Here is a 19,541-nt window from a genome sequence, read left to right on the forward strand (position 1 = left end):
CCCGTACAGCCTATCCAAAGAGGAATCGATACTTTCTCTTTCTTCCTAAATAAATCCCAATTTGATTTTACTGCTTTCATGAAAACTTTATTTATTCTTTAATTTCTGTCGTAACATTTGAATAAAAATTAGATTGATTGATTAAATTAATTTGAGATTGATGGATGCACTCTACTTGTTCCATTGAATACTACTTTTAATTTCTTCAATCACGAAGGACATTTTCATTCACAAAAAGTAATTTCACTTCAACCTCTTGCAAAGGAATACGATTAGTGTTTCTCCATTATTAAAGCATTTTCGAAGAACAAGAACAGATCTGCTCAGGTCTCGGTCGTATAATTGATTTACACTACACACATTTATAGTGGTATTCCCAATTCAAATTTTGGCTGAGAAATATTTTCTTCTTGTTATAAATCAAATTTTAATCCTTTTAAATTTCAATTCTGTGAAAATTTAAGTCGAATGTAAGTAGTTCAACTCAACGAATAAAAAAGGAGCAAAGTGAAGGGGAATAGCCTAATCCTATATACTGTTGTGAAATTCGTTTCATAGGGGCGCCAAAAGGCCAATTTGTAACCAAATAAGGTTTCAACATTTATTTCTTTCAATCCATTAGGCAGTAGCCGCAGGAATTCTCCGCGTACTTTACATTCGAATTAAAGTCGCATGGGGAATTTCGTCAATGAAACTCCAACGTGATCAATTCTGCTAAGAGAAAGAAGTCTGTGAACTTCGCATTGAAGGACTTTTATTGTTCACCGCCATCTCTTTAAATCCTCCTTAAAAAAAAAATTAATTCAGTCAATAATTCCTCCACTCAAAGTAGATTTGATAATGACTGAAACGCGTCATCTTCGTGATTGATTTAGGCGGAATAATTAACAGTACCCTTCTAGAAATAATCAATTGAGATCGATAAGAAACAATATAACTAATATCTCAATCGTTCCGAATCGTGTCTTTTAATTGTGCCAAAACGATTGGCAACGATTGAGCATTTTGCATTTCTAATTATTTCGAATCGGGTACTTGGAGTTTGCCACGTGATGGCAGCACTTTCGTCTGGCGGGAAATATTTTAAGATAGTTATTTACTTTTTCGGAATAATATAAATTTGAAACGGTATATATTATGAAACAAAATAAATAAACATTTTGTAAATAATTCTTAACAGATGAAAGTGGTGCTACTAAAAAATGTGCTAATATTATTTTATGTGAAAAATATAAAATCAGATACACGATAGAAATAGAAAAGCTGATTTTTGTGATAATAAAGCAATGTTTTCATTTTTTATTATGAGTTCTTAGATTGTTTATTTTAGTGTATACGTTTAAATTTATATAAGTTATAAAATCGGTTGAAATTAAAAAAAAGTAAGCGAATAATTTATAAACGTGAAACTTCAGAAAAGCGATTAAAGTATTATTTTATTATTTAAAAATATCCAGCTGTTATTAATTGAATAAAATTAAAAATTAACATTAAAGATAAAATATTTATTTGTCAAAAAGAGGTCTCAATTTTTAATTATTCGCAATTATTAACACATAAATTCATATTATAAAAAAAGGTTTTATTAATTATACTTTCTAAATTTGTATATCATTGAAATACAAGTACTCAAAATGATGAACAAAATTCTTTTTAAATTGAATAGTGAATTTACATCAATGTCGGTGATTTTATATTCGGTAATCCTTAGATTATGACTTCCTCTTTACGACTAATGATTGACGTAAAACGAACTTTTTCTATTATTCGCAAGGTAGCCACTAAAATCGAAGACAAAATCTGGAATAATTTCCTGGTTAAGAAAATTGTACACGAGTCAATACAATTCAAATTTTAAGTTTTTAAAGCTGAGCATTTTGTTATTTAAAGTATTTAAGACTAAATTGCAAATTAAACCAATCGAAGTGGAAGTTTTCTGATCACTGAGTGTCCTAAATATTTAATTAAAACATTTCAAAAAGCGATTTCGAGTTTAAGCGTTCATTAATATATTTAAAAATCACAAGCCTTCTGAAAACTTTTTTATTGATAAAGCATTTGAAATTGTACGATATGGATTCAGAAGCCTTTAACTTTATTTAATTTGAAATTATGCCATGCGCAATTTAAGTATGAAAAATATACATTTTCAATCTTGTTTCGATTTGATTTGAATTAGTAAAAATGCAGACTTCAAAAATAGGATTTTAAAATTTAGGTTTCTAAACTGCTTACATTTAAACTGAATAATTTCTAAATTTCAGAATTTTAAACTCAAAGTTTAAAGCAATTCGTCAATTAAAAATTAAACTCTTATTCTTTGATATGCTACAATGTTGAAAAACGTCCATACGGTTACATAAGATTTGATGAAATTATGAGAATGGCAACTGGATATAACGATCGAAAATAAACTTTTTTTCAGACTATCAAATAAAAATTTTTAAATAAATTACAGAATTATGTGACCAGTAATCACAATGTTTCAGGAAGGAGAAAATATAAAAAATTGCTGTGCTTATGGAAGGAAAACCATTTTTTGTGATGAATTCCTCACGTATTCAATTCGAATTTAAACGTAATGAAAACTAAATGAATCTAATGCTGTACAATTAATAATTTCAAACCTTTGAAATAAAAATATTTGCAAACCAAATTATTTGAAATATTCAAATTTTTATATTTTAAATATTTAGCCTGAGTTTCAAAATATTGGCGTCATCCTACCTTCTATAATGTTTCCAATGGTTTTCAATTGGGTATCCATTATTCTGAGTTGGAGGTTAAGTTTTCAATGCAGAATTTTAATTTTGCCTTAATTATTTACAAGCGGTTTTTTATTCTGTCAAACAAAAAGATTTCAGAAATATCAATTTAAAAAGAACTGAAAAAACGTTTTACAATAATATATCGGCTAAATTAAACTGCCTACGTGATAATCATACTACATCACTGTTACATCTGTAAACGGTATGATTCTTATATATTGTTAATCAGTATACTTTTAGCTTTTCATTCGGTATACCGTCTAAACATTATACGTAACAGGCGGAATCGAACAGGATCGAGAATCTACTCAGCCAATGAGATGACGGAAATCACTGCGAAATTTGGCGCGAAATTACATTTGAAATGCATACTTCATCCAATTCAAGATTTATAGAACAGAATTATAATTATTTAAAATATTTGTAAATACAAATTAATATATTTTAAAACAAAATAAAACTATAAAAAATGCACTATATTCTTTGATTTATTTTATGTTATAACCCAGCTCAAATAAAAAATAAGACAATTATATTATTCTCCAAACAACGTAAAACAGATTATGATAAAAATGTTATTTTGAATATTTCATAACAATTTAATCTTTGTTTTTAGAGTAATTTTTTTATTTCTTTGTTTAACTTGGTGATTGGACTTGCAATTTTTTTTATAAAAATAGAGAGGAAAATATGCAGGCTCCTGTGAGGGCCCAGCGAGGGCCAATAAAAACATCTGTACAATTCAAAAATTGCGCCAAGTAGAAAGTTAGCACTACAATCGACATAGTTTTCAAAAATAAAAGTTTTGCTGAGTGATTTTTAAAGATCTATATAGATTTGTAACCTTATTAAATTAAAAAACGACAGACATTTTGAGTATCTACTATAAAGAAAATGAGGAATTCTTCGCAAGATCATTATTATTATTATTAAAAAAAATGAAAAAATGACGCTGAGAGGTCAGTTTTTTTCTATTTAATTCAGTCTCACAGTTTCTGTAATGGTTTCAATTTAATTTGATTGAAAAATCTAGATATATTTTACAACTAGTTGAGAAACTTTTATTTCACAAAGTAAGTTCTTTGAACTAATAATTTTTCACTTGAGGGAAAGTTTTGTATCGTAGATGTTTTTTGCGAGAATGTACTCCTTTTTCAATAAAAAATTTTCGATATTCAAGTACGTGTTTCAAATTTAAATATGTGATGCCTTATGCTTTTGTCAACATATTTTTCATGGTTACATACAAAATAAGATAATGATCGTTCACTGCAATGAGAAAAAAAAAGATCACTTAAATACAAAAAATATATGCTGCTGGATATATTTTAATCAAATATTTTTATGATTGAAAGAAATGTTTCTTATAACAAGAATACATTTTTTATTTGAAAGATACTATTTGTTGAAACAACCAAAATTTTCTCGAATACAACAAATTTTTTATCAGAATTATTAATTACTACAATTTTTTTATTCAGGTGATTTTTTCAGTAAAGTGGCGACGAAAAAATCGATGAATACTTGTTTGAATTGAATTTACAGAAATACCTGTCAAATTTATACCGATTTATTATGAAAATGAAAAAAAAATATTCAGTAATAAAGTAAATATAATTAGGTTAATAGTGTAGGCTGGGTGTGACTAATTACTAAAAATCTACTGTTTTTCATCAAAAGTACTTATCTTACTTACTTATCTGCTAAATGCAGTTTCTCATATGTGGAAAATAAAAACCACGCAATATTTATTTTTATGTAATTTGTAATGCATTCTAAATGTTTGAAGAAAATCGGTAAACAATCATATAATAATATAATAATATAGTGATAAAATAATTTAATACTGATTTCGTAGAAAAATTAAAAGGTAAATATTGTTTTTTGCAATCAAAAAAAGAAATAAGTGAAAAATGCCCAATTTCATTTTCTTGTTAACTTTTCTGGTTCCTCATTGAACGCACGTGACGTTATGGTTGGAAATTGCAGAAGTCGTTGTCGGACATGCTGTTACAACCTTATTAAGTTCTTATTTCATTTTTTCGTTTTGCAATGTGGCCCAATACAATTTTTCTTCCAATAAAAAACAAACAACTGCGTTTTCTGTAAACTAATATTTCCTAAAAGTCTCTACCAGTTAAATAATAGATTAGGAAATTTAGTGCCTCGCCTTGGTGGTGAAATGTTTAAACAATGAAAATAGTTTGAACGTTTCACCGACTATACATTTAAACGATTTTACCTGCAGAAACTTTCCTTCGATTAGATTTCAGATCGTTTTAAGCTTTCTTTTATATTTACCCTAACCAAATATAGACAAACTTTTTAGGTTAACATTCAAAACAAAATACATAATTTGAAACCAAATGCTGCTATTATATTCAATTCATTTTGAAATGCTTTAAATTCCTAAACAAAATCTTATTCTTTAATTTAAAAAGAGAACAAATTCTTGCCAAAGTAGTATCACACCAGGACATTTTTTCTCTAAAAGCAGAAACAATTAATATTTCAGTTAAAAAAGGTAATTGAATTTTGTAAATTCATTTAATTAAGCCTTCCTCAACTTAAAAATGTCTAATACAATGTTTTAAGCAATTTCCCAGATGTGTGTGTGTGTGTGTGTGTGTGTGTGAATGTACAATTTTTTGTAAATACGATGACATAAAAACGGTTGCAGATAAAGTGATTAAATTTTGGAGGGTTTATTTTCACCACTAATATTATGAAATTGACCAAAGGATTTCCAAAAATATTGATTGCATTTTTTAGAACTTAATTATATTTTAAAAATCCTTTTTTAGAGTAAAAGTTTTCTCATTAACATAATTCAAATTTGATTCGAGACGAATCGATTGACAGATACATTTCATCGGAGAGTAATAAAGCTATGGTAATCCATAATATACAAAATACGCTTATTTATGGTGAAACTTTTTCTTTAACATAATTCAAAGTTGATGCAATAGTAAAAAACATTTCTTGATTTCGATACGAAACGATTGGCCTATAATATTAATACATTTTATTTGAAAATTTGGCAGTTATAGTAATTTTTATTATATTAAAAATTAATTTTCATAGTAAAATGTTCTTATTTTCATAATTGAAAGTTGTTGTGAGAATATAAAAGATGGACAATAAACTACCAGTGTTTACAATGGTAATTTGAGTAGAGTTTTCAATTATTCTAACACTGATAAAATCTAGTATCTTTTCGTAAAGATTTTTCTTTGCTACAATAATTTACGTAAAATTTGAAGTATTTTTTGTAACATCAAATATTCAAATTAAAACAATGAAAAATTCTTTATTTTTCTGTAATGCCTTCTGGATTTTTACAACATAGCAAAAAAGTATTATAAAAAGTTACCAAATTTTTGTACTGTAGAAACTGATATTTGATTTTTAATTATTTTACTATTCACCAAGAAAATGCAAGAAAAAATTAGCTATAAAAAATTTAATTATAGTAGTTATATTATCCGATTTAATAATACGCTTAGGTGCCCTTCAAAATTTTAGAGGATGAGGGAGTGTTTAACAGACTTTTGACGATTTGTGGCGTAGGGTTGAAGGGGTTAATGTAGAATGTCACATTACTATTCAAAACTATGAATATGTATAACAATTTCTTTATATCCTTAAAAAAATGAAAATTGGAGATTTTATTTTTAGAGTAAACGATAAAAATATTTTATTTGATTTCAGAAATTCATTAAGTGAAATCTTCTATATAACTGTCTTAAATGGAAAGCATTCAAATATTAATATTACTATTATTATCATCGATGCGGTACATCGAATACTTTGCCTGGTTACAATTTCTCAATTTACTACACATGACTTGAATCAATGAAGAACATTAACTTCTGGTAGAGTTTCGACTGATCAATCAACAAATTTTGTTCTTATTTTTACTTATTTTCTGATCTTATTTCATCAAATTATATATTCTGATAGAATTTCGGGGAAACAATTAATTGAATTAAATATTATACATTGTTGAGAAAATGGTATATGTCTTGAGAAAAAAATTACAATTCTAGCTATTTTGTACTTTCTCGTATTAAATATTTTCCACTGGGATATTCAACCGCGGGAGCATTATGAAAAAATTAATGTTTTAATTTAATAAGAAAATAATGTTCGCATTCGTATTTTCTTTTTACTTTTTTTTCTAAAATCAAAGACTCAAGAGTAAGACACAAAGAGTCGTATCTTTTGAGATAGTGATGGAGAAGTTTAATCTACACGAGAAGGTGAAATGAGTCTTGCCTCGACAGAAATTCCGAGAGAATTAAGGTGCGATAATTTAAGTTTTTAGGGTAACGAAATTGTTTTTGCGATTGATGGAAAGATTCAAGAACTTGACTGAAATCTTTATGAAGTTGCACTAAGACTTAAACTGTAAAGAATTTTAATATTGTGCTCAAGTCAACGTAAAAAAAAATGTAATATCGAATATGCAGTATAGGAATCCCGATATAATTTAATAACTTTATTTGCTTCCCTCCACAAAGCTGTTATTGGTATAGAAATATTTTGCCTTATTTTCCATAATAAAAAAAGAAACGAGTTTTTTAATTACTGAAAAAATTATTTGTAGGTAAAGCACTGATCAACAAAAATGACCTATGCACAATTTTCTAAACACAAATCTGGCTACAGTTTGTTGGCAGCAAGCCTAATTTAATAGATATTTGCAGTTGAAATTGTCAATACAAAATTGTTAAACGATTTTTTCAAAGAATGACAAATTTTGTTCCTCCCGTACCGCAAGGGAAGTCGAAGCATTTTTAGCGCAGTTTTGCGAATATCTGAAAAAAAATTTTATTTAGATTAACGTTTCTGAGATTTCTTGAACCACCCTTCTTTTGAATTTCTGAAAACTTGTACTTGATATTATTCTGGGGATCAGATGTTGAAATGTTCATTTTACGCAGATCTAAAGTATGAGACAATCACTTTGATACTTGTTTATGAATTGCATAACGTTCTAAAACATAAGACGAGCATTCACATTTTCAATTGTTACTGAATTTCATGCAGTTCTAAAACATAAAACGATCGATTAAAAAAATAACAAAGTGAGTGAGCGTCTATTGTTCTAAAACTGTATTGTGTTTATTTTATTAATTTTGTATTGAATTCTACGTTTCAGAATTGTATGAAATTCATAAATAAAAACCAATGTTATTGATCCTCTTATGCTTTAGAACTGCATGAAATTCATTAAAACAATAACAATGTGAGTGATTATTTTCTGTTTTAGAACTGTATGAAATTCAGAAAAAAATGACAATCTGATTGATCGCCTTATGTTTCAGAGATGAATAAAATTCATAAACAAAAAATGTCATTGATCGTCTTATGTTCTGGAACTGCATGAAATTCAGAAATAAGTAACAATTTAATTGATCCTCTTATGTTTGAGTTTCAGAACTGCATGAAATTCTGAAAGAAATGAAATGTAAGTGATCGTATCATGTTTTAGAACTGTATGACATTTATAAACAAGTAGCAATGTGACTGATCGACTTATGTTTTAGAAGTGCATGAAATTCAGAAGCATAACTATTTGAGTAATCGTCTTATGTTTAAGAACTGAATGAAATTCATAAACAAGGAATCATGTGACTGATCTAATAATTTAGAAATGTAGTACACTCAGAAACAAATGAAAATTTGAGTGATCATTTAAGTTTAAGAATTGCATCAAATTGATAAACCAATAAAATTTTGAGTGATCGTCTTCTGTTTTACATACGACTGAATAAAACTGGAAAACCGTAACAAATGCGATTGATCACCTTATGTATCAAAGACTTATGTAATTCATTGAAACAAACAATGTGATTCATCGTCTAATATGTTAGAACAGCATACAATTCACAAACAAATTACAATTTGAGTGATCATCTTATATTTTAGAGCTATATGAAATTCATAAACAAGCAGCAATGTGATTAATCCTCGTATGTTTTAAAGCCGCATAAAATTAAGAAACAAATGACATATGATCGATCGTCTCGTACTTTAGAACTGTATGCAATTGATAAACAAGTAATAATGTGATTGATCGAATTATTCGTCATGTTGATGTTTCAATCAAACGATTCGTCATGCCTTGTCGTATGTTTAAGAACTGAATAAAGTTCAGATACAACAAATTCCAATGTGATCGATTGCCTTATGTTTTAGAGATGTATTCAATGCATGAACAAGAAGCAATTTGATTTATCTTCTTATCTTTTATAAATGCATTAAATTCAGAAACAAATTAAAAGCTAAGTGATCATTTCCACTTATGTTTTAGAATTAAATGAAATTCAGAAAAAAATGTCAAGGTGAGTAATCACCTTATGTTTTAGAGCTGTATGGAATTCATAAAAAAATGTCAATTTGGGTGATCGTATTATGTTGTAGGACTATATGAAAGTCATATATAAGTAACAATATAATTGTCTTATCTTTTAGAACCGCACAAGGTTCAACAAAAAATGAAAATATGAGTGATAGTCTCATGTTTTACCAGAGTATAAAAAGATAGTTGAATGTTTAATTTAAAAAGATTTATTTTTAACCAAAAAAGACATATTTTTAACTAAAAATGAAATAGTTGTATTTTAAGGTAAGCCCATCTAATTTTCAAATGAAAAAATAATTTTAAAGAAGTCTTCAAACTTCAAAAAAGTAGTGAAATTTTCAACCAAAAACATAATTATTAAATCAAGAAGATTAGGTTTCACCCAGAAAAGATACATTTTTATCCAAAAATAGAATAGCTACATTTTAAATTAATTGAAATTAATTTTTGATTCAAAAATAATAATTTTCAAGAGAATAGTAAAGAAAGAATAATTAATTTTTCACAAAGGAGTACAACTTTTAACCAAGTGGTTGACTTTCCAACCGAAAATGTGATCTTTCAACCAAAAATTAATTTTCTTTACCATAAAAGAACAATTTTAAATAGAATACATGAATTTCTAATTAGATATTTGAATCTACAACAGAAAAAGATGATTTTTTAAACAAATAGTTACATTTTTAACCAAGAAAGATCAATTTTCAAATACAAATGAAACAGTCCTGTAGGTGAAAAAATTATATAGAGTTTGTGTATAGTTTATATATAACGGGAAAAATACTGATATTTTTCATTTGTTTTATACAGAAATATGTAGGAAAAAAATGTTAAGTATAACTTTTTTGTCTACTATGTACAAGCAATATCAAACTTTTTTATCTAGGATTACGTTTTCAAATAAAATAAAATATTACTTTGACTATTTTTTACATATGAAAAGCATTTACTGTTTGGTGGAATTGCTGCCTAAAAAAACCTGTCAAACGTTCAGACTTATTTTATTTGAGATTCGAATATTAGTTAATTAGGCCATTAAAATGAATATAAGCTTTTTTTCCTCTGATTAGCAGAAGCTATTCAATAACTCAAGATCATTGCAATATTTACAATATTTCTAAATTATTTCAAATTTTCTGCAAAATGACATATTTAAACCACATTTTTTCACCAGTTTTTGATCAATTTAAAAATCCGAAGTCTGTCTAAAAAAGTTGCAAATCATTTTAAATAAATTTCTGGACGACATTGATCAACTAACACTTTTGTCCTATGGTGTAAATATGAATTGCAATTAAATATTTGGATTTTCAATAATTTTGAGTAAAGAGCCATCCATAAATTCAGCCACGTACTTAGCCAGAATGTCGAGTGATGCGATACGAGTGTGAGTGCTGGAATCTCGTTCAAAAGCAAGTATAGCTGAAAGAGATGCCACGAATTCCGATCACGAGTCAAATGCCTTTCCGCTCCTGTGGAAGAAGCCCGATTCAGTACTCGTGCAAATCGAAAAATCGTACATAGAAAGCTCTTGTTCGACTGTCGAAACTTTCATAAATTACAGACATATGGCTTATGATTTATGACTCCTGCACCCTGTATAATATGCCCATTATCATGAGACGTGCTGAAAAGCAGGTTAAAAGTCAAAGTTGCACTCTTTTCCTTCTGCAGAGAACGTGAAAATCATTTTTATTAACTAACTTTATTGCATAATGATTCATGTATTGACATTCAATTTAAAATGACTTCCTTATTGTAGCTAATTTGTTTAGACCATAATTTTATTTACTAATATTATCATTACATATGTCTGGGACTTTAAATAAATGGCGGTTGAAGTATTCATATATCTATTAAAATTTACCCAACTAGTTTGTTAAATGGAGCGACGCCCCCTGGGGTTCAGTCGACATTTAACATCATGTTTGAAGAAAGAAAAGGACAGATATTAAAAGATCTAAAAAAATCTAAAAAAATCTAAAAATTATTATTGTAGCTAATTTATTCTCGATCCAACAATACCTAATAATTTGTCAAACAACATTTTTTACAATCTCATCCTATAATAGGAAGGTAATAGATTTTTTTTATAGTGTAAAATGTGCCATTACATGCAAAATTATGTCCATGAAGTTACCACAAAAGCCATAAAATATCAAACATTTGCCCAATGGAACCATTTGATCATATTTTGGTCAAGTTTGATCATCGTTTGGTCATTTTGGGAAACCAAATTTTTCCTTTGAGTGGAAAAACTAAAAAAATATTGAGTTTTCAAAATTGCAGTGCTAACTTCAGACTGCTCAAGCAAGTTTAATTGTTTTTTCAATTGTTTTTAACAATTATTTTACCAATAGTTTGAATGTTGTTTTTTTGCGTTTGGAAACTCAATTTTCATGTTTGGAGGTCGAAGTTATGTGTGTATCGAATGTAAAAGTCACTAGCACAATACTCTCGAGCCGCGTCTTATAAAGTGATAGTTACCTTCTTTGGTCAGACATAACCTTGAATAGAATATGATGGGTCCGATATTCAGACAAGATAAATTTTAAAAAATCAAATTCTTAGAAGATATTTTTGATTTCAGACCTTCTTCGTTTTTATAAAACGGGTCTTAAGTTCTAATTTTCAGGCGTCAAATGTGACTTTATACTTAAATTATCAAAATTTCTGAAATGTTTCAAACTTATAAAATTATTAAAATTTCTAAGCTATGTTTAAAATTTATAAAATTATAAAAACATTTCAAAATTTAGAAAATTTCCAATATTTTCAAAATGTCTAAAATATCTGAAATTTTCAAACTTTGAACCTGAAAAGTAGAACTTTAGTCCTTTTTTATAGAAATGAAAAAAGCCTTAAATCATGCACGTCTTTTAGGAATTTGATTTTTTTTTTTATTTTCTTGTCAGGATTTCGGACTCATGATATTCTATTTTAGCAAATGGCTGACAAAATAGGGTCATTACCACTTGCTAAGTTACCGCTCACGAGTACTGTTCTAATTACTTTTTTATTCAATAACTCACAAAACTTCGACGTCTCAACGTCAAAATTAAGCTTATAAACGAGTCCAAACGACATCCTAACGATTAGTAAAAGAATTTTTTTGGAACTAAAATTTGATGTGGAGCGTGAAGTTAGCACTTCAATTCTGAAACTCAATATCTTTTTGAGTTTTTTCGTCCTAACGAAAAAATTTGAATCCCAAACGTGTTCAATTCCAAAAGGGAACTTTCTGATATGCAATTCCTTAACTTCCTGTATAAGAAACCCCGCTTTACGTACGCTCAGGATGTTAATTGCATTAAGTTATGTCATGCGTCCAAATCCAAGAGAAATAATTCATGAGGCCCTGCCTCTTTACGTTTAGATTCCCCTGATTCAATATCAAGGCCAATGCAAGCCATTCCCAAAACCGTTCTTATGTCGGGAGTTGAATATAACTGATATAAGGATAGTAATTCGTTTATACAAATATATTAAAAAATAACGCAACGTAGTGGCCATTTTAATTGAGAAAAAAATTGCTGGTGATTTCCGTTTGAAAACTATGCTTATGAGCATTGAAATTAAAAAATTAAAACTCTTACAAGTGAAAATTTTCTTTAATGTAAATGATTAAAACTTAACTGATCATTACAGCATTAAAAGTATAGCTATTTTGAATTTCAAACTTTCACCATGGAAACTGAAAAAAATTGTAATTCAAAAGCATAATAATTTCCATGTAAAAATTGAAGCTTTTAGAAGTATCCAATTAAACAATTAAAAATTCAATTCAATTAAACTGCAAAATTGTTAACTTTTATAAATTGAATAGTCAAAATATTTCTGGTGGAAACATATAAATCCACGCTATCATTTTCGAAGCTCTAAATTAAAATTAATCTCTCTTCCAATTTATAAAGACTTGGAAAAGCAAAATTGTATTCCTTCCAATTTAATAAAAATTCTTCTTAAAAACAAGAAAAAGAGACTTTTTCATTTTAGAGAAAATTTCTAATAAAAAAATTCTTCCTTTAAAACTCAATAAAAAAAAAGTTCCTCGTCCAATTATAATTATACCAAAATTTCGGTATCAATATCCCCTTTTGTAACTCTTTTTACCAAGAAAATGGAGCTTTTAACAAATTCCTTAAGTCAAATAATTAAAATTGTAATATTTTATTTTGATATAATTTTTCATTTATAAATTTTAATGAACAGGCACTAGATGTTAAAAAACGCATTTTTTATTTGAAATTGAATTGTTTAATAATGCAATATTTCAGACTAAAAAAAATTTAGACACGATTTAAAATTGAATAAACGCGTTTAATTGATGATAGATTATTTCAAAATTATTTGAAACTTTAAAATAGTTCATAAGTTTTTACCCGGACGTTTACATTTTTCAACTACTTGGGCTTTCGAATCGAAAGAGTTTAATTTTGAACGTTGGGAGTTGTGAAATAATTAATGATGAAAAGTTTCAGAATCGTCTTCCACCTAAAACATTTTGAATCAAAATTCAAAAACTTTAATTTCTTTTAAGCGAAAACTTTGTAAAATTCTTAGCAAAAAATAAATTTATTATCATTTCTTGGTTTTCCCATTAATAAAAAACTCCCGGTCATTTCCTGGTTTACCGGGCCAGCGGTCGTTCACAGTAACTTACATTCAACAACCGTATTGTTAGAAAATCATAAGCATAAAATCGTTTTTGAAACATAGAACTCTTCTCAGTCTTAAATACAAATTCGCGAATCTAATTTAAATGAATTTTGATTAATAATCAATATTTGCATATCAAATATTACCTTATTTTATTTTATATGACAGAAAGTGATATTGAAAAAACTCCTTAATGTCCTCTTTTTACGGAATCAAGTTGTGTAACATTCAACACACCAATATTCTCTGTGTCTGATTTAGAAACCTTTTGCAAAAAAGATTTTTCGAAGGACGCATGCGCGATTATGTCTGCCGGTGTATAAAGTAACTACTTTACAGACTGCGTCGTCACTTTTAAAAAGACCTACTTTACAAATTATCGATAGAAACATAAAGTACAACTTTAGAGATAGGTGTTGCAAAAAGTAATTTTACGTTTCTTTTTTCGATTTTCTCTTTTATATCACTCTCAGTAGTTTTATGTAAGAATAAGAAAAAGGACGTGGATAAATAGATTTTATTTTCCTTGATTTGCTTTCGGATAATGCTTTTGCTTTCAGGTCGACAAGATTACCGTACCTCATGCTGAGAGAATCATTGTAAGATGCCGCGAGCTCGGGAGGTATAAGCTGATCGGAGATCCTCTTCTGCATTGTCGTAACGGAGTCTGGAATGGGACCTTGCCATCCTGCATCCCGACTACAGCCATCTCTAATTACACCGGTTAGTATTATGCTAGCTTCCTTCTCAATCCCCCACCTCCACCTGTTTTCTACCCACTTTTTCTCCTCTCTCACACTCCAACTTCCTTCCTCTTTTTCTCGATCTCGATCTCACCCTCTAGCCGCCTCACAAGGCGGAAGCTAAATTAACTGTAAGGTCCTGCAGTGGAGTGGAAATGACGGAGAATGAAAAGCCTACGTGCGTTTCTTCACTTTAAGTCGCTTTCACTTCTACTCTTTTTCGAAAGTGTTTCTCAGGCAAGGTCACGTATCTCTACCTTCATTCGATACAATTAAATTCCACCACTTCTGATTTACGAGAAGTTTAGTTTCATGATAAAAATATTTGAAGTTATTTTTCCTTCTTTCTTTATAGATATTGAGAAAAAAGATTTCGGGAACCAGCAAGAGGTGGATTGGAGTACAAACTGAATAATGGGGAAACGTCACTGGGTTTTAAAGAAAGAGTTTTATATTACACACTCACGTGTCCGGAATTATATAGCTGTTTAAAAATGAGAAAAATAAATCGAAAACTCCTTTTCCAAAAATTAGTTGAGGTTTTAGTTTTTGAGTTATAAGATATTTAGTCTGGACCAATCAGGAGCGCCTTTTAAACAACCGTGAGTACGTGAACGGAAGTCCAATGCAGTGATATTGGGGAAAGCGCCGTGGTGGGGTTTGCGAAGGTCACTACACTACATTGGACTCCCGCTCACGTCGAGAATAGGGAGTCGGAGAAGTGAAGGGTAATGAAGAGGGAGAGTGAGGAAAAATGGGCAGATGGGAAATAAGGAAAATTATTGGAGAACAAGTAGAGGAATCGATGGGAAATGAGAGGAAGGTAATCAGTATAAGTGAGGGGAATAAGCAAGTGGAAGTACGGGAAGTTAGCTCAGAAATCAGAGATTTTTTACGAGACATTAGTAATGAAATAATTTTTTTAAATAAATGCTTGATTTCAACCATTTTGTTTGGATAAATATAATTTTGTCACGTCAAATTATTTTTAAATATACGCTAGTCAGATGTTAGTAAAAACAAACTAAATGACAGTGGAAAAAAAGATTTTTTTGTTTTCAAAGGGGTTTCTGAGAGTTGATTTCCGAATTTTTAAAAATAATTTTTATTTAAAAGGAAATTTCATATCTAAAAAAAATTGATAAACGAACCCAGTTATTTTCACTGTCTTTTATTTATATGAAACATCATGATGTCAGCTCACTTTTTAATTTTTTAAAACGTAGTTGCTGTTTTTATGAAGACCTTTGAGTAAAAAATGCACATATGCTTCGGTTGAAAATATTAATTAAAAAAAATAGTTTAGGTTTTCAGTTACCAAAAATGTGCACCCAAAAAATAATTTTCAACGAAATAGTTCATTCCTTAACCGAAGAGATGAATTTTTAAAATAAAATAAGAAATCTCCCACCAAAAAAAATGACTATTTCACAAATTGAGATTAACATCCATTCAACTATAGTTAAATTTTTTAACAAACCTCAACCAAAAAGATGTATTCTGAACCAGAAAAGCGGTTTTTTAACAAAGTAGCTGGATTCTCAAACAAACATAGAATAGTTCAATATTTGAGTTAAAAAAATAAATTTTAATAAAAAAAATGATTTTCAGCAAAATAGATAAATTTAAACTAAATTGTTGAATTTTAAACTAAAAAATATCATTTCTAAACCATGCATGCAATTTTTTTAAATATAACCAAACAAATTAGTTTCTAACAAAATAGTTCAATTTTTTATCATAAAAATTAATTTTTGATCAAAGAGTTCAAAATTTAACTGAAAACAAAATGAATTTTTCACAAAGCAGTTCCACTTTCAACTAAGTAGTTTAATTTTAAACTAAAAAGATAATTTTTCAATCAAAAATTGAGTTTTGTTTTAAGTTCAGAAGATTACTTTCCAACACAGATATCATTTTCTATAAAATATTAATTCGATTCTTCGCCAAAAAATGAATTTCTAACTGAAAATAATGAATCTTCCACCCAAAAAAAAAGAAATTTTCACAAAAAGTTTGACTTTCAACCAACTACATGAATTTCTAATAAAAAAATATAAATTTTAAACCAAATATGGAATAATTGAAAACGTAAGTTAAAAAAATTAATTAACAAAAATTTCACTAAATAGTTCATTTTTAAACCAACAAATTAATTTTTGACAAATAAGTATAAATATTAACTAATTAACTTAATTTGCAAATACAAAAAATAATAATAATTTACAACCAATTATCTAAATTTTCAGCTATACAGAATGAATTTTCAAAAACATTGTTAAACTTTTAAGTAATAATCTTAAATTTTAAACTGAACTTGAAATAGTTCCAGTTAAACAATTAGTGTTAAGCAAAATAAATAAAACAAAATAGTTACATTTTCAACTAAAGATATGAATTTTCACGCAAAAATGAATAACCTTTAAGAAATAAAATGAGTTTTTAACAACAAAAAATTAATTTTTAACAAAAACTGTTCTGATGTGCCATTTGCTGATCAAGTAAAAAATCCAAAACGTGCATAAAAGCCTTGAATAAAACTTTAATCCAATTTCGCACTAAATTATTCAGCTAGCATTTACTGTGAATAAAATGAGATAAAATGAGATGAAATTTTAACATTTTAACCTGTACCATGAATTTTCGAAAGTCTCAACCACACATTTCGGACACGTTTCCTACTTTAGAATTGTTGATTTTTCATTTGAAAGAAGATATAAATATTTCGCAAACAAAAAAATCTGAATGTACGAGGTGCATTTTTTGGTCTGATATTACATTGCACTCTATGTGGAGGGGTAGATGGTGGTGTAGAATGAAGGTTATAGTGTTGGTACAGGAGGTCCGGCTACGTGGCCGGAAAGTAAATTCAAAGATGTCAAAAGCCGCCACGAAGGCATGTCTGCATTTCCAAGCCACCTTGTCTGCTGTCTATCTTGTCCTTTACCTTCGACTTCGACTGACGGATATCCTTTTCCCATCGTCTAGGGACTCCGTTTGATCTATTTTGTCAGCCATTTTCTCGATGTACACATTTCACAGGTTTATTTTACGCAATTCCAGGTGATCTTGACAATTTTTGAAAAAGCAACAGAAAACAAAAATGATCAAAAATAATCAAAAAACCTTTTTTGTATGAAGGATGTTCACAGGTGCTTTTAACATCCATCAATCTATCTAACCAAAATTCAAAAATCGGTCATTACACTTCGATGCAAAATTTTATTAGCTTCCATTAAAAAAAGTTAAAATTGGATAATAGTTGTCATCTGAGAATCAGTTGGTCAACGGTTGCTTTCTGCACTCATTTTGAAGAGACCTTTAACCCTTTTTATTGTGGAAAACTCTTGACTTCATTATTTAACTTTTTAGGGGATATTTAGATAACCCTTAAAATTAACCCACTTTTCCTGGCAGGGAATGATTTCTAATCATAATTTAAAGTGATTTGCGATCGCAAAATAGTTCAATTTAAAAGTCGTCCGTGGTTCCGATTGCTAGAAAACGTCGATTTCCTTCAACGAATAATAAAGAGATTTTAAAACAACTCATATTTGAAAAAAATTTTTGGTAGAAGAAGCTTTCTGACCTCTTTTTAAAATGACTTCTTCCACCAATATTTTAACTAAGAATTCTCTTTTGGTTTTGTTTTATAGAAAGTCTTGATTTCCGCAATTAAGTCTTTAAGGGATGTCAAAACAACCCTAAAAATAAATTCAAATTAGTTTTCTGACAGAGAAGCCTAATGACACATATTTTAAAATTCGTTTTAATTGCAATGGTGTAATTTAAAAACATCTAGGGTTTTTTAGTGTTAAAAGTCTACATTTCGTTAAGTAAATATTTAAGGGGTGTTAAAACGACCCTTAAAATAAATTCAAATTCGTTTTCTGACAGATAACGCTTATTACACTTATTTTAAAATGATATTGATTAGAATGGTTCAATTTAAAAATATCACATAGTTTTTATTGTTCCATTTCTACGTTCCATTAAATAAATATTTGAGGGATGTTCAAGCGACCCTTCAAATAAATTCACATTTGTTTTAAAACAGAAAACAAGTATTATTTTTATTTTAAAATGATGTTCGATTACAATGGTTTAATTAAAAAATATCCCGCTGTTTTCATTGTTAAAAGTCTACGTTTCCTGAAATTAGTATTTTAGGGGTGTGAAAAAGACCCTTAAAATAAGTTAGACGACTTTTTCTATTGAGGAGCGCTCCCTGTACTTATTTTTGAGTGATTTCTTACCCCAATGGCATAATTAAAAAATTACCTGGGGTTTTCTCCATTCAATATCTTGATTTCCTTACTTGAGTCTTTAGGGAATGTTGAAACAACCCTTAAAATACATTTGAACCCTTTTTCTATTAAACTTAGTTTCCGGAACTTATTTGGAAGTGATTTATCACCCCAAAAGCTAAATTAAAAAATCATTTCTGTTTTTGAATTTCAGAGCCTTGATTCACTTTCTTAAATCTTTGAGGGATGTTAACACAACCCTTTAAATCAGTTCAAACCATTTTTCTGGCACAAGAAGCTTACTGTACTTATTTTGCAGTGATTTTCTCTATTATAATCTAATCCAATCAAAAATTAGTCGTGGTTTAACATTTTTCAAAATGTCGATTTTCTTTCCTTGCATTCTCATAGAATGATAAAACATCCCTTAAAAGGAATTAAAAATCTTTTTTCTGATAGGCGAAATTTTCCATATTTATTTTAAGTAATTTCTAACCCCAGTAGTTATATCAAGTTATATCTCGTTGTTTTTTTATTCTTAAAATGTCAAATTCCTTGTATGAATGTTTTGGGAATGTTAAAAGAACCCAATAATTCATTAAAAGATATCCCGTTGTTTTGATAATCAGACAATTTCGACTTCATACAATAAATAGTACCAGGTGTATACATATGAAACCGGTATTGCCATTTAGCGGCCAGTAGGCACACTTGTAGGCACTGTCGGAACTTACCATTTGTGCTAATTGGCGTA

At 28.4% G+C, this 19,541-nt stretch overlaps 1 protein-coding gene across 1 annotated transcript in view; it reads left to right on the forward strand.

The window, feature by feature from the left end:
• LOC117177087 (locomotion-related protein Hikaru genki) overlaps positions 1 to 19,541 on the forward strand; it is a 530,094-nt gene that overhangs the window by 413,970 nt on the left and 96,583 nt on the right. Inside the window, exon 3 of the mRNA XM_033367576.1 lies at positions 14,358 to 14,520. Within this exon, the coding sequence (XP_033223467.1) occupies positions 14,358 to 14,520 (163 nt within the window). The remainder of the gene's footprint in view (positions 1 to 14,357; positions 14,521 to 19,541) is intronic.

Source organism: Belonocnema kinseyi, chromosome 7 (assembly GCF_010883055.1).
Source record: "Belonocnema kinseyi isolate 2016_QV_RU_SX_M_011 chromosome 7, B_treatae_v1, whole genome shotgun sequence".
Lineage (NCBI taxonomy): Eukaryota > Metazoa > Arthropoda > Insecta > Hymenoptera > Cynipidae > Belonocnema > Belonocnema kinseyi.